This window comes from Pseudomyrmex gracilis, unplaced genomic scaffold (assembly GCF_002006095.1).
Source record: "Pseudomyrmex gracilis isolate BER0280 unplaced genomic scaffold, ASM200609v1 scaffold_251, whole genome shotgun sequence".
NCBI lineage: Eukaryota > Metazoa > Arthropoda > Insecta > Hymenoptera > Formicidae > Pseudomyrmex > Pseudomyrmex gracilis.
In genome coordinates this window covers 8,977-24,693 of record NW_018020835.1, presented here as the reverse complement: position 1 = coordinate 24,693, position 15,717 = coordinate 8,977, and the positions used below count along the sequence as shown (strand labels likewise).

At 41.8% G+C, this 15,717-nt stretch overlaps 1 protein-coding gene across 3 annotated transcripts in view; it reads right to left on the bottom strand.

The window, feature by feature from the left end:
• Nucleotides 1–12,284, bottom strand: part of LOC109859249 (PDZ domain-containing protein 4) — a 174,260-nt gene extending 161,976 nt beyond the window's left edge. For all 3 annotated transcript variants that reach the window (XM_020437297.1, XM_020437296.1, XM_020437295.1), the window contains exon 1: nt 11,732–12,284. In XM_020437297.1, coding sequence (XP_020292886.1) covers nt 11,732–11,752 — 21 coding nt within the window. In that variant the 5' untranslated portion in view covers nt 11,753–12,284. The remainder of the gene's footprint in view (nt 1–11,731) is intronic.
• Nucleotides 12,285–15,717: the final 3,433 nt, after the last annotated feature.

Below are 15,717 nucleotides of genomic sequence, written 5' to 3'. Positions count from 1 at the left end.
ATTTAGGAAAAAAATTGAAAAAAATCCTGGTTACTTCTTTGACCTTCAAAATTAACTTTGAAGGGGGGGGTAGCAGGTTATTATTAACTTTTTCAGCTAAAATGCGAGGTCAATTTTAAAGGAAAAATCCCCGGAGCGAAAAGGTTAATATCTTTTGTAATTTCTCCAGAATTTTTAGAATTTAAAAACTATTGTTTGTGTAATTTTTAAAACATTTTCTCTCTTTCCCCTCTCTCTCTCTCTCTCTCTCTCTCTGTCTCTTTCTCCTTTTCTTTCTATTTTCTATGTCCTTCATTCTCTCTGAGCCTGATTTGCTCCTTCCGTTCTGCATACGGTTGCATCCGGCCTGGCCAAGTCCGATGATGACGCCACTATTGTGTGGCGCAGTTGCGAGAAGCCAGGCGCAGCAGTTACGTTAATTACTAATTATCTCGCATACGGGGGGTATGCACACGAGGAGGGGAGGGGGAGTCTAACTAGTAGGCAGATAGTCTAATGCCCTGGCGTTTGAGACGCTTTCACACAAATCGTCTCGCCCCTTCGCCCCTCGCGCTCCTTTATCCAACGGAAGCTTCGAGGTCTAATCAGCAAGAGCGCGAACAGTCCGTATAAGCAGGATGAGATGATAACATGCCACACATGGCGGACGTTAATCGCGCAAAATTGCTTTTACTCGGAGAGAGATCTTGTCGCATTTCAAGAGATCAGTTGACCTTCGTCGCGAGACGCCACGGTGACGAGAAGAAAGCGAGAACGAGAGCAAGAGCGAGAGAAAGAGAAACGCAATTGCGTTTTCGCGAAATATCGCCGAAAAAAATCCTGATAAAATTTGAGCTTTTGAAGAATGCCGCGCACGATAACGTAATGCTTGCTCGAGAGAGAGAGAGAGAGATCGGAAAACCGCGCGCGTGCGATAGAAAAGCGAGAAGAACGAGAAACGATTGTCGTTACGTGCATTACTCGTCTCTCGGTCTGCGTCTTAAATCTCCCCCTTCGAGAGTTAACGGCGGACGGAGGATTCAACCGTCGTCGGGTTGAATTTTTCGCTCTGATGGAAGCGCACTTAGCCGTAGGCGGTTTAAACACGAAAAAAGAAGGGAAACGTATAGGGTCAGAGTCAGGGACGGAAAGATACAAAATATTTTTGCAAGGAGACGTCGGGATTAAAAATTAAATTGACGTAAAATCAAAAATAACTTTGCAAAAACTTCAATTACCGTGACACGATTTCAAAATTGCTCTCAAACCTACACAATTTTTTCTAATTAAATGTTGCTTGTATTTTATAAAGCACATTTCAGAATTTTAATAAACATTTTATTAAAAATATCGATTAGAATTGACTAACAAAAATAGTTATTAAATGATTCAAAAAAGAAATAAATAAAAAATAAAAAAAAATAACTTTTTATTATATTTTATCTATCCATCCCTGATCCAAATAAAGCAGAAAAAGAGTGAGACGAGAGAAGGAAGATCCGTGAAAACGGAAAATCTTATCGACAACTCGAGATAATTTTGTTCAAGTCGGACGGAGAACTTTTTACACTTGCTTCTTGAAAAAATTTTTATCGTAAAAATGGAAAAAAAATTAACTGCTAAGAGCGATAGCGGAATGAATTATTTTAAGAAAAATTAAGAAAAAAACAGTGTGGAAATATAATTTCTGACACGAAATAAATTCGTCTTCCAGTCGCCAATCAATTTTCAATCGACTTCGCGATGGGAGGTTGCAACACGATTGTCTACACAATAGTCTACATAAATGGATGAATAATCGGAGAAGAGCAGGCAACTCGAGAGAAGGAATGAAAATTGAGAAGAGGAAGAGAGAGAGAGAGAGGCTGCGCAAAGCCCCTAAGATTCCCCTTTTATTGGCACAAATAGCAATTAGCTCAAGAGGCGTCTGGCAAAAAAATAATTAAAATACAACGTTTCTCGTCACATCTTTTAGATCTAACGAACCTTACTACGCTTCCTTATCACCCTGTCTGTATACCATGTAACAATCCCGTTACAAGACGACGAGCGGCAAATTAATTGCAGATATGTACGGCGGCAAACACGCTTGTTGCGCATCGACAGGCGTACCGCTTGACTGCTCCTGAGCGCAACGGCTAAAAATAATGAAATCGTAGCTCGTTGAAGAACTCGTACCGCTAACACACGAGATAATTACCAGTCGACGTTTTATAATAAGCCTTGCCTTCACGCGCGACCCCAAAAGGTTACACGAGTGCGGAAATAAAACAACATGTTGATACAGATTTTATTCGAAAACTGAAATAAATTCAATTATACAAAATAATAATAATTGAAAAAGTGCAAAACTTTCTAGATGACAAATTTAATTAATATTATTAATGTTGTTTTAATATATCATCAAATTTAATAAATTTTAATAGTCATTAATAAAAATCTAAAATATGTAACAAAGTTTTATAACAAACTAACTTTTCTCACAGTGTACACGTTTTGCAACGTAAATAATATATCTATACTGTTTGCGATCGTAGAGAAAAATTAACTCCGTTTTTAACAAGCAATAATTAAAAGAAACGTTTTACTGAGCTTTCAAGCAATGCGAAATACGCGCGAGAGAGAAATATTCAGGTTACGATAGTCGGGTTATATGTATATATATATATATATATATATATACGTATATACGAGCTCTCGAGTCGAATGTACAATTCGCGAGCGTTCGATTATGCCGTCACGTTTTAGCGTTAAACGCGCGGAATTTGCATCTGCTCAGTCAGGCAAATTCCGGCGGTAACAATGGTTCGCGGCCGTGTGCACGCGCGGCAGACACGCGTTCGTCACGGTTCTCTCTCTTGGATCGAAATTTATTCGTTCGCCCGATACAACCCCATCAGCGATATTTGTCCGCGTCAAACGGCGCGACACAACGCGCGCGAGCAAGGTGGCACCTCTACGATAGAGTAGAGCGGCAATCAGCGTAAACGTCACCGTGCGATAATTAAAGCAATAATAAACGCCAGCTGCACACGATCGTCGACGACCCCGCGCGCGCGCGCGCGCGCCACTTCGCCACTGTCCCCCTTGTGCTGAATCTAATACAAATCCGAACACCACCGTGTACGCATAGCGCACCAGACGTCACCGCCGCATATTAACACCACCGTTTAAATTGCATTCCGTGTAAATCAGTGACGTGTAAATGTTGATAATAATTAGAAATATAAAACAAATTTAAAAAAATTAAACAAAAGCAATTTAAGAAATTATGGTGTAACAAATAACGTGCATTCGTGTTTAATTATTTTATGTTTCACAGAAGAAATGTACTTTTCCTGGAGAAAAATCAATTTACGCTTGCTTTCTCTCTCTCTCATCCTCCTCATCAAACTCTCTCGTTTCTTCCCGTTGCAAATATCAGAACGTCGAAGAAAATGATAGGCGCACTCGGCGGTGAACACAGCGATAAATTTATATCAGCGAATATAATTCTAATGCCCGGAGTCGTTTAATGTCGATCCGCGGGGAGGATGAACACGACGGAGGCCGGTCTTTTCGTCTGCGAGACGGGGATTAGTGCCGCGCGACGGGGATTTATCGGTGCTTAGTCATTCGTGAAACTTGGATGTAACTTGCGGGGAGATAGATTCGCCAAGAGCGCGTCGCGGATTTATGGTCAGACGATAGGACGGATTCTCTCTGAGAGACGATAGGTAAACCGATGGGCGCCGGCGTGTCTGTCTCGCACCCACCATCGGCCGATCTTAAACTCTGCGCGATAATTGCTCGGTTATGATAATCCCGAAAGGAGAGAGAGAGAGAGAGAGAGGGAAAGGGAGAGAGAAGAGAAGCGGCCGTCGCGACGGCACGTGATATGCATTTAAATTGCGTCTCGATATTAAAGCGAGCGCGCGTGGATGCTGTCGTCTAATGAATTTCGCGTACGCAGCACGCGCCCCTAACTTCATGGACACACACACACCGTGCTGTATTTTCGATCTGCACGTACATCAGAGTATCTCATCACGTGTGTAGTTTCACGTGACTTATTATCAACATAGAGTGTGAGAGATTTGGCGCGTCAACAAAATTTAAATAAAAATAACGCGAAACGTTGAGAGAATTTCGAGTGTCGCTCGAGAGAAATCTCTCTAAAAAAAATTTGTACTCAGATATATTTTCGAATCATCTCCGATGTGTATACGCACCATTTGATGCGCGCGCGCGCGAATCAAAGCTTTCTTGTTCGTTGATGCTCGGACCGCTTTGATCATTTCGAGAACGCGTTCGATAAATGTAGGACACGCAGCACACCGGCGTTTTCACGACAAACAACATTTCGACTCTCATATTCCCGGCCATGTGGCGTCGTAATAAAGTTACATTCTTTCTATTTGTGAGACTACCGCGAGAGGACCACCCAGAAGAACACCACCGAGAGGAACACCGAGAGAAACGGGAGAGCAAAGTTGGGAGACACTGTGTTTTAATATGCGCTCGCGTCCGCGAACACGCGACGGAGTCTCGCGTTGCTCGCGTCTTCGACGTTGTTGCAAAATAAATCCGCGAAAAAACCACGCGAGAAATATAAATGATTTTCGCGCCGATTCTCTTCCCGTCCCGACGGGAGTCTCTTCGTATATATCGAAATATTAAATCTCATTAACCGAGAGAGAGAGAGAGAAAAATTCCTGGCCGCGCTCTTTACGCTTGAGATATTAAAATTAAATGCATACACAAAATCGCGTGGATGTTCTACGCGAGATCGATCACGAGTGATATAACACACGAGTGCGAGGAATTTTTTAAAATTCCGACGAGTTGCGAAAATTTCAACATTCCGGTTGCGTTGAAATCATAATTTTCGGTATGTGTGATAAAATCATAATACCGCACTTGGTGATTATGTGTTTAAATTTTAAACTACAGACGTATTTTTCTATTTTTCTTATTTCGCACGGGTTATTGATTTAGTTTTCCATTAAATCACCCGGTTTTTACGTCCAAAAGAACGCACCGAGCGGAAATAAAAGGCGAATTTTCGCGAAGACTCTCGCGAATGTCACGCGTTTCCGCTTATCTCGGCGATAACAAAGCCGGAGGAGATTCTACCGAGAGCTGCGCTCTCGCGCTTATTGTCGCTTTTGTTCTTATGCAACGGTGTCACGTGCGACTCCTTAGTCGAGGAGCAACATTTCTGGCTAATGCACTTTCCCGTCTCGACTTTGCCTCCCTCTCTTGCTCCGCTCCTCCTTCACCTTTTCCCGTTCCTTTCCTCTTTCGGATTCTCTCTCTTCCGTTTTCTCTTCCGTTTTGCAAATCGGCGAAAACGCATCCATACAGAGCGCATTTGTGCGCTACAAGCGCCGTTTGTACGTTTTACGGCTTCTCGTAAACACGACGCGCGGAACGAAATGAGCGGAGGAGGTGCGAATGGATCTAATAATTTCCAGAGGAACATTGAGCGGAAAAAAAAACAGAATCGTAACCCTTCGTTATACTACTACTACTACTACTACTACTCCGTGCCGCTGCTATCCCCTCGAAAAATCGCGAGCGTTTTCGGAACGTTAACTTCCCGCGAACCCTAGAGATGAAAAGTGCGTGCACAGACACAAAAACAAACGTTTTTTCCCCGAGTGAAATCATAAAATCTCTATCTCAAATGTGAAAATTCAACTCGTTTAAAAAAACACAAAAACTATTTTATATTAAAACAAAAAACTTATTTCTATCTTTAAAAATTCATAAAAAAATTACATTTCCATAGATTTTTAAAATATACATTTGTGATAAAAAAAAAAAAAGTTTTTTGTTATTAGAACATTATTTGCAAACAGTACCGTGCATGTAATGGCAATAAATTTCCGACAATGTCATTGTAAAAGCTGTACAAAGGCGTTTCCGTGAAACGGACGAACTACTGATTAAACGGACGCGAAACGGAGGGAAACAGATAAACAAAATGCCACGTACAAGCTACATTTTCTTGGAAAAAAAAAAAAAAAAAAAAAGCGCTCTACTACTCGTTGCCAAGACTCAATCGTTACAGCTCGGCCAACCACATCTCTCATGGCCGGCTCTGTTTTTCTGTTCGTTTCAATGGCGCGCCAGATTCTCCGGGAAAAAAAAAAAAGGATGTTTGTTCACATTCTCGGTCGTGCGGCTTCATCCCTTCTCCGACACAAACGTGAGAAATTGTCGTACTCGTGAAAACGCGCGCGGCACAATTCGTCATCATTATTATTACGACGAGCAAAATGCAGTAATTTAGAAATGTGAAATTTTGAAATAGCGCACACAGTGTTATCGTTTCAACATAATATTTCGCTCTGTGATGAGCAGCTTTTTCTCGCATAAATGTAAATATTAAAATATACTCGGAGAGAGAGAGAGAGAAATATAGTGTGCTTCTATGTAGCATCTAATTTTTTTTTAAAGAGTAGATAATAATGCTAAAAACTAATTATTAAATAAAAAGAAATATTAAATTTTAGCGCGATGAAGCACATTACAAGTGAAAAAAATTATGTAGGAAAAAAAATGCGAGCGATAAAGAAATGAGACTATTCTTGAGCGTACATTTGACTTTTTGTTTGAAAAATTTGGAAGAAACGAGCGTCTCTCAGACGAGGGGACCGGTCGCGAAGCCGCATGATGAATGCGACATAATCGAGTCGGAGATAAATGAGACGGCGGTACGCGCGTGTGTAGGTGTGCGCGCATTCGGATATGTGTGTAGATGCCTCGCGTGTTTAGGCTCCTATACGATCTCTCCGCTACACACGGTCCTCTACGAACTGCTCTCATCCTAGAATTATAATTTCCATGTTCGTTTGTACGGACCGAGCGAGTGTATAATGCTTGACCGCATATTTTTTCATATTCGATCCCGGCTGAAATATGTACCCTACACGGACGGGGGAATCTACTTCGCGCAATGTAAACGACTGCATTATATTTAGAAACTGACGAACTAAGCTTTTCTCGTACACGTATTTAGACCGATTATAATAATAAACGAAGCCCTCGCCTTTGCGTGAATTTTTATATATATATATATAGTATGTTCCTCTTTTTTAATTTGTATGTTTTTTTTTTTTTTTTTCATGAGTTTTACACACAAATTACAGAATAAATTATAAAGTAAAAAATCTTATCATACCCCACACATGATACCGCCACGAATCGTCACAACGTACGCGGAATTATTAAGAAACTCATATCTCGTTATTTTGACAGCACTTTGGGAAGGGGAAATAATCACGGAAGACAAAAATAAACAGAAGATATTCCCGTCATAAAAAGCGGCCCCTGTTCATCGCCGCCCCGTCTCTTCTTTTTCCCTGTTCACGACGAACGGCCTGATACCGTAAAACCACCGGCAGCTCCGTGAAAACCCGTTTATCATTGTTTATCGTACACCTGGTTTCTCGGAATGATAAGCGTGGGTTGAACCGTAATGATGCCGTACTTGTGCCGAGGCAAACGCACTCGCGGCTTGTGTGGGTATCGCGGCTAGGTCGTAATATATTTGCAATTGCGCCACATGTATTACGTATATAGATGAGAGAGAGAGAGAGAGAGAGAGAGAGACAAAGAAGCAGGCACGCATTTTAAAATTCTAGCATCGCGAATTACGGTCCAACGAGAAGAAGATAAAACTCTCATCAAGCGCGATTGTACTTTTTTACTTAAAACGAACTAAAATTACGAATTTTCAATCGACACTTTGACTTTGCGATCAATTATGCGAAATTCGGATAGAATTTTTGCTTTTCGTATAATCGCGCTACATTTCTTTGATACAGGATGTAAACTTTTGAGTGCAAACTTTTTAAACTGAATATCAACGACATATAACTACGATGACTAATTTTTATCGATCCTGGAATTACTTTAATTGCAAAGACACGGCGAAGAAACGTAATAACCGAGAATAATATTAAAAAGAATAAAATATATAAATTTAGTTCATCAATTATAATCTGCTATTGTATATTTGAATAAAATCAAACTTTCGGCAACGCGCGCGAATCAACTCTCTCGCGAATCACTCCGAATTTTATCGAGTGTGTCACAAAAATATTCTTGCTATGCTATTAAGAAGTTTTGCGCGCGTTTTCCTCCTCCCCTTCGGGTGTAATCATCGTTCGTAGAAACCGTGCAGGGGAGAGAAGTTTGCAAGAGGAAAGATTCGTGAACTCGGGACGAGGTATCGTCATCGTCGTCGTCGTCGTCGTCGTCGTCGTCGTCGACGGCTAATACGACCAACTTCCGCAGTTATATATCGGAAGCGGCACCTTTGCGAAAATGAAGTATTATCGCGCGAACCGACCGGATTCTCCCTCGTCGGATGACTGACTTTTGTTGAAAAAACGATTAAAATAACGTTGAAAACGATTAAAATAACAAATCTGTTGATATCAATACACATATTGTTGTCCACCGGCGTTTGTCGTGTCAGAATCCGAACGCAATTGCTACGCGTTATTTCGCGAGCGCTCGCTCGGGAAAAATAAAAAAAATATTTTATACTCTCGCGAGCGCGGAAAAAAAATTACAAAACATCGACCAACCGGACCCAACTTTATCACCATAAAATACGCATCAGCGTCGCGGACGCGGGAACCGAAAGAGCGGAGAATGACGGCGTCATGCAAGAATGTTTCGCGAATTTCGAAGCGAAATTTCGAAGCGCGACACCGATAACCGGAATATCGCTCGTGTAATTACCGCGCGCGTGTACCCGCAAAAAAATTAACGAAAAAAAAAATAATAAAATCGGAGATGGCGAGGAGCGAGTGTGTGCGAGCGATCTAACCTCTTAACCCAAAGGAGAACGTTTACCCCTTAACCTGTGACGCGCGATATAAAATCTCTCCTCTTCTTTTTTTTTTTTTTCTCTTTCCCATGTTTCTCTCTTTCATACCGCAGCCTCGGAAAACACTCGCTTTCGGCGCTCATCGATGCAAGAGATCGCATGTTTTGGACCTTTAACCCTTCCGAGCACAACGCCCCGCGCGCGCGCGCACACACTCGACCGATCTAGATCATCTCAGTTTTTTTATACGCGGAGAGAGAAAACTAAATGCGCACATGCGGTCTCGAATCTCTCAGATTTTTCGATACTTTTAGACACAGCGTTCAATATATGTGAAAACGTCACTCTGCGGGAATATGACTCTCGGTTTGCACGAGAGTATCGCAAAATTATTGCACGATATAAAATCGTTGAAATATTTTTTCTCAAACTTAAAAATCGTATTTTGCAAACATTTATGCACCGGCTGTTCGCGCGCGGGTAAAAAGACGCGAGTTAACTTGTTTTTTTCTCGAATTTCTTTATGTTTATCCAGACGCGTTTTTATCACAAATGCGTTACTCGAAGTAATCTCAATCACATGTATCAAATATTTCTCTGTACGATAGAGAACCATCGTTTTTTTACTATATATTCTATATATTTATATATTATATTAACGCTGAAGAGCGACAGATTTGTTCTAATATAGCGAACCGTGACAACTACCAGCGTTAAAAGTTAAATAAAGTTTCGGCCTTTTCTCGAGCGAGAATTTCGCGCACATGTACGTACACGCGCACTCGTATTAAAAAAAAAAAAATATATATATATATATATATACATGTATTGGAATATAATTCAACGCCCGTCATACCGTTCTCGATATTTTTGCGCAACACGTTGTGCAAATATTCATTTTATCGGGCGTGCTTTCGGAGCTTATTCGACGTCGCCAATAGCAGCGAGTCGCTTAATGGCGCGGTATTTACGTCTGGACCACGGGTCCATAAACGTCATGTGTATTATTATTCGGGATGTAAATGCATCGTAATGCGCTCTCTTTCTCTCTCTCTCGCCCGGGACACTTTGAAACGTTCGCGTGCGAAGCGTGCGTGCGTGCGTGCGTGCGTGCTTACGTGCGCTCGCGCGCACGCGCATTCAACAACGTGTAAATGTCATTTCGCCGAACAGACGTGGTCACCGAATGACCCGTTATTCAAATCGCGCAACATGAACGGAGGACGGAAATGAATGTGATCAGCGCTTAATCGATTTCGTTCTTGTCTATGGCCGTTGGACCGGCCTTTAACACATTCGGAGCACATTATTAACTTCGCTGTAGTAGTCTAATGCGATTTCAATGTAACGCTCTACGTGTCCGCCATGTTTGTTTACAACCATTTCGTAAATTGCATTTGTATCCGTTTTTTAAAATTAAAAAAAACATGCGAACATTTAATTTCTTCGGGATTAAATTTGACGCGACAATTTTTTTTTTTTTTTTCTACTCAGCGAAAGCCGCGACAAATCCGATAAATAGGTATATGTAACATTTTGCAATATTTTTGTAATTGTTTTTTTAATCTTCGTATCGCTCAATATTTTTTTTTTTTTTTTTGAATTTCTGTACGTCATTGTTCTTCGTATTATTTTTTTTTAAATTACATCTCTCAGACACATATCGCGCTCACAGGTTAAAAAATATGCGATATAAAAAATTATATTTCCCCCCTTCGCGCTTATATTTCTCTTTAACTTTAATTTACAAAACACGTATATTGCTTTTGTTTTTAAAAAAAGCTGTATTTATAAAATATTTTCCCATTTGCTTTACTTTTCATCGGTAATTGACTCGGCACTATCTCTAGGCTTGATGCAAACGAGTTAACGAGTGGATGGGTTGCTTTTTGTTCGCGCAACGTGTTCGTAACTTCCTACACAGGCCGAGAGCACGACTCGTCTCAAGAGCCACGATATGGACGAGGATAAGGCACGTTTGGCGCGATGAATACTCGAGAGTGTATACGGCGACGCGATGCTTCTTCCACACGGGGGAAGTTCCACTCTTGTCGCGTCTGCACGTCGAAAGATCGCGAACGATTAAAACGGCTTTTCGCGAATTTCTGCAACACTCGGATGTTTCTTCCTCGGCGTATTGTATCGGTCAACAATCGCGCAGCGAAGAGATGGACACGAAAAAAAAAAAAGGCAGACATATTTTTAATAATCGAGATATCGCACGCGCGCGCATCGCTGCTTACGCTCCGAAGTTGGCTTTCAACGTTCCGAGCGTTAGAAAATGGAGCGCGTATTACAATAAGTAATTGTGTCACTAGAAAAAAAAACTAACGAAGACATTTTAAATAAATATACGTATACTTTCAGCTAGAACTTCAACTCCGAAGAGTCACTAGAGTTTTTTTTAGTTTACTTAATCTATTTTTTTTAGGGTGTTTGTTGTGCTTTTCACGACAAATAGCGAACGCCGCTTTCTTTATCTTTCTCTCTCTCGCAGAGAGAGACATTGTCACAATACGCAAATATTTACAAGTAGAACTGGTAAAACAATGTCAATCTAGTGAATTGAAAACTGATAAGATTCTCAATATTTATTTTAAGATAAAAACTACGAAGACATTTATCATAATACATATATATATATAATTATATATATATATATATATATATGTACAACAATACACACACATCTAACGTATATCTTTTGAAGAAGAAAAAAAAAAAACAAATCCATCAAAATATTCTGAAACTAACTCGTTACTAAATATAGAAAATGATAAACACACGCGATATGTAGAAAGATTATCTCGAATGTGAGGAAGCGAGCGAATATTGTCGCGTATCTGAGCCGCGCTCAAGAAGTAACGTGTGTATGAGATTCCGAGAACGCGCACAAGCCGGACAAAAGGAGAAACCTTACCTTACCTTCAATATGACGAAATCCATGTCGTGGTTCGCGGCTGGTCGTCGGGCCTGTGTGTCCGATGTCTAACGACGCCGCGTTCCCCCGTCGCCGTGTATCCGTGTGGCTGAATGAATAATGCGCAGCAAAATAATAAGCGGGCGTAGAGATGAGACGAGAGCGTGTGTACCAGGGACGATCAACAATAATGCAACTGAAGAGGAGGACGAAGGAGGAAGAGGAAGAAGAATGGAGGATGATCTCGCGCGACACACGTCACACTATCGGATTCACTTGGTCGCCAATCCGGCCGGATCGAGAGCAACGCACTTCACGCGGAACGTAATACCGGATGATCATCGTCGCGAGAATCTACCATATTCGCCGGCGAACGATTTTTTATACGGAATATCTTCCTTCGAGACGAACGCGCGCCCGTGCCGGAGAGACACGCGATTGGAGTTCGCGATAATATCTCGCGCGCGTAAAGGCAACAAAAACAAACGGATGAATGACCTACCGTGGCGTATAAGCGCGACGATTTGAAACGGAGATCGTGAAATTCCGACCAACCCGCGTGGCGACTCAACATAGACTGAAATGAGCGCCGGTTGCGCCGCGCGAGATAGTAGAAGGGGGAGGCGCGCTCTCGGAGACGCACGAGTTAGAGCGAGAACGTACGAATCGTCATGAACCGACAAGGACCGAACATTTGCGGAAGCGAGCGACAGAGAGAGGTGACGGGAGTGAGAAAGACGGGACGCGAGTTGGGCGCGGGAGATTCAAGAGCGAGAAAGAGCAATGGAGTACGAGAGGTGGTCCCGTCCAGGCGCGAAGTACAGGAGAAAGAGAGAGAATAATCTCCGAAATTGGAATAGGCGTAGGTTTGAGCGAGAAGAGGACAAGGACGAAACACTCGACGAGAGAGAGAGCTACCTTCCATTCGTGGAAGTAAGGCGGGCGGCGCCGCGGCCGTTAAAAGCCGACAACGAAGAAAGGAGAGAAAAGGAGAAAGCATTTAAATGCCGTGTCCCCATAGTTGTTACAGTCGCTAGGACTAAAGATGTCGATTTTTAATTAAAAAAATCGATTTTTGGGATCGATTTAAATCGGAATAAAAATAATCGATTTAGAAAAAATCGACCAAAAAAAACAAATCGATTTTTTGAGATCGATTCAAAAAATCGACATTTTAAAGCTATTATTTTAGCCAGTTCACATGACACCAAGCTTGCGTTCGGGGGCATCACTCGTGTGCACATGAACAGATTCTATCTTTGTTTTTTATATCTAATGAAGAAAAAGGATAAATGACGTTCGTGTGCACGCGAGTGATGTTTTCGAGCGCAGCCCAAGTTAGATTAAATATAACGCTTTTGCCTAAAAGAGCGATTTCTAATGCGCCTATAGAAATCATAATTAAAAATAGCGACAATAACATTGCAAACACTTGCTGACAGCCAATGGCTGTGAAGTGAAGAAGCTTTCTGATAGGATATGCGCAAAACAGACGAGTTTTTTCATCCGCCCTGATTCTCTTTGTCACTTTGTACAGTGTAGTTGAGAAGCTTGCGATTTCCACAACGCAACGCAATCTTATCTTGGTAAAAAAAACTACGTAAAATATTTTTTTAAAGACAGCGAGCCAGACTTACGTAAATCATACATTCATTAGCAGTCTGTCAAACTACTTTTTTGCAAAAAAATCGGTTGTCGATCTTTTGCTTTTTTGAATCGATTCACAGATCGATATAAGAAAAAAACATCGTCAAAAATCGATTCTTTTGAGACTGATTAAATCGATATAAAATCGACACCTCTAGCTAGGACGATGACATTTCTAGCGAACACTAATGTGCAACATTTGCTCTGTAACAATCCGAAAAAACAATATACGCAATAATTTTATCGCTAATATACTTGAATCGAACGCAACAAAGATTCTCTCAGTACAGAAACAGTAGTATTCATAATAAAAAAAAGTAATAAATATTCTTTTTAATTAATATTCTTATTAATTAATATTTTTTTCAGTAAATATCTTTTTTCTTGATTTTGCCTGTACAGAGTCAATAGAAAGAAACTCGCAATGATTATCAGATGAAAGGACAAAAATAATCGGTGAAGAGCCGCGCGACGCGACGGTGAAAAAAAAAAAAACGCGCGCGACGATAGAAGATCGACTCGACGCGCCGAAGACTTTTGTCGGATTCTCATTAGAAGACCCGTTCAGCTCGTAATCGGAGAAAANAAAAAAAAAAAAAAAAAAAAATTCCATTAGATATTGCCTCCCCGGACCAGCGGAAATCTCGTGGCGTTATATAAAAGTGGCGAGCGCGGCATGAAAAACCGCAACATGTGGTTTCCTATCTGACGGCGCATCCGCAGTTTCAGCTGAGGGAAAGCCGCGGGAAATGCGCCCACGTTGAACCGCGGGGGGGAAGAGAACAGAGAACGGACGGTGGGATAGTTGAAAAAAAAAAGGCGCGGTGAAAATGTGCGGCGACCGTGGTGGTTGCGAGGTGGCGGCAAAGTCGGCGGTACGGAAAGAAAGACACGCGCGCGGAAGGACGAAGGATTCGAGAGATCCCGCCGGGAGTAACAGCGAGAATACGCACACGGGACAAGGAGAACGCGAGGGAAAGGAGAGAGAAGAAAGAAGCAGGAAAATGCAAGACTCTCTCTCGTGCTGGCGCGGGTCTCCACCACTGGCAGCCTGCACAATGCACTCGTGACCGTTGCTATTCCTCTGTTTCTTTTCTTTTTTTTTTTTTTTTTTTTTATCCTCCCCGTTTCTCGCGTACAAATGTTCTGAGATTCTCTTCTACGTATCTCTTCCGCGAGTCTCCCGCACAAGTTGCGAACACCGTATATAATTTTTTCCCTGACTTGTTGACAATCGCATTACATCGTTATCTTACAAATAATGTTTACAAGAAATACATTGTGAGATAATTTAATTAATATGCCACTTGAGGAATTTTTTTTATCCTTTGCAGGACACAATGTGCCGTTATTATTATTATTATACGTCCGTCGGAAATACTTGGTCTCGAAAAAAAAATTCTATAATCGCGATCTTAACAAGTAAAGTTGCATATTAAAAGAGGCGATTGAGAAGTTGCAAAGTTGCTAGAGCTATACGTCGGTTGCTAATCCTCCAACTTTCGGCTCAACCCTTTCGCTGCACTTCTTACGGAGTCGGCTCCGTAATTATCAAACTTGATTCGCGAATAAAACGATTTAATTGATTCTCGAAGGTTCTCGAAGGTTCGTTTTTTTTTTTTTTATTTATTGTTACTTTCGATATATATAATTTGCGATATCTCGTTACGATGTTTCATCGAGATTATGTCCGCGGACGCGAGAAATATCTAATATTATTAGCATTTCTTTGAGCGCGAGAATTTTTTTTAACAAAAGTTAATCTGGCGCGCGCGCACGTAGTAGTAGTAGCTAAAAGCGACGTTAAGATTCCGCGCGAAATGATGCGCCAGTTTTATTAATAATCGGTTTAAAGGATTTTCCTTCAAAGAGGGGATCGACCGAGAGAGCTAAAGAGAAAATCCTTTTTTTCTTCCATCTCTCCTTCGAGGGTGGAAGCTGTGAAAAGGATAACGCGTCTCATACGCGAGAGATCTCTTCTCCGCGGGATCCCGTGTATTTTTGCTCCCGCGGTCCCGCGCGGCGAGAAGGAAAGGAAGAAAGAAGCTGTGTGTGTGTGTGTGAAGCTCTTTCCAGAAAAAGAGAGGAAGGCCCCCATAACTCATTGGCTATTGGATGAGAGAGGTATGCAGCGCGCGTGAGAGGGTAGCAAAAGGGGGCGGCGGCGGCGGCGGCAACGGCGGTGATGATGGCGGGCCGACGAGAAAATGAAAGGGAGAAGGCGAAAGGTTTCTTACGCGGCTGCCTCGCGAAAGGGAGAGCGCGGCGCGCGTTTCGCGCGGGAGCGAGCAAGGGCGTCGCGACGCCGAGTTTTTTAATTAGCAGTCTGTGTGATCCGTCGAGA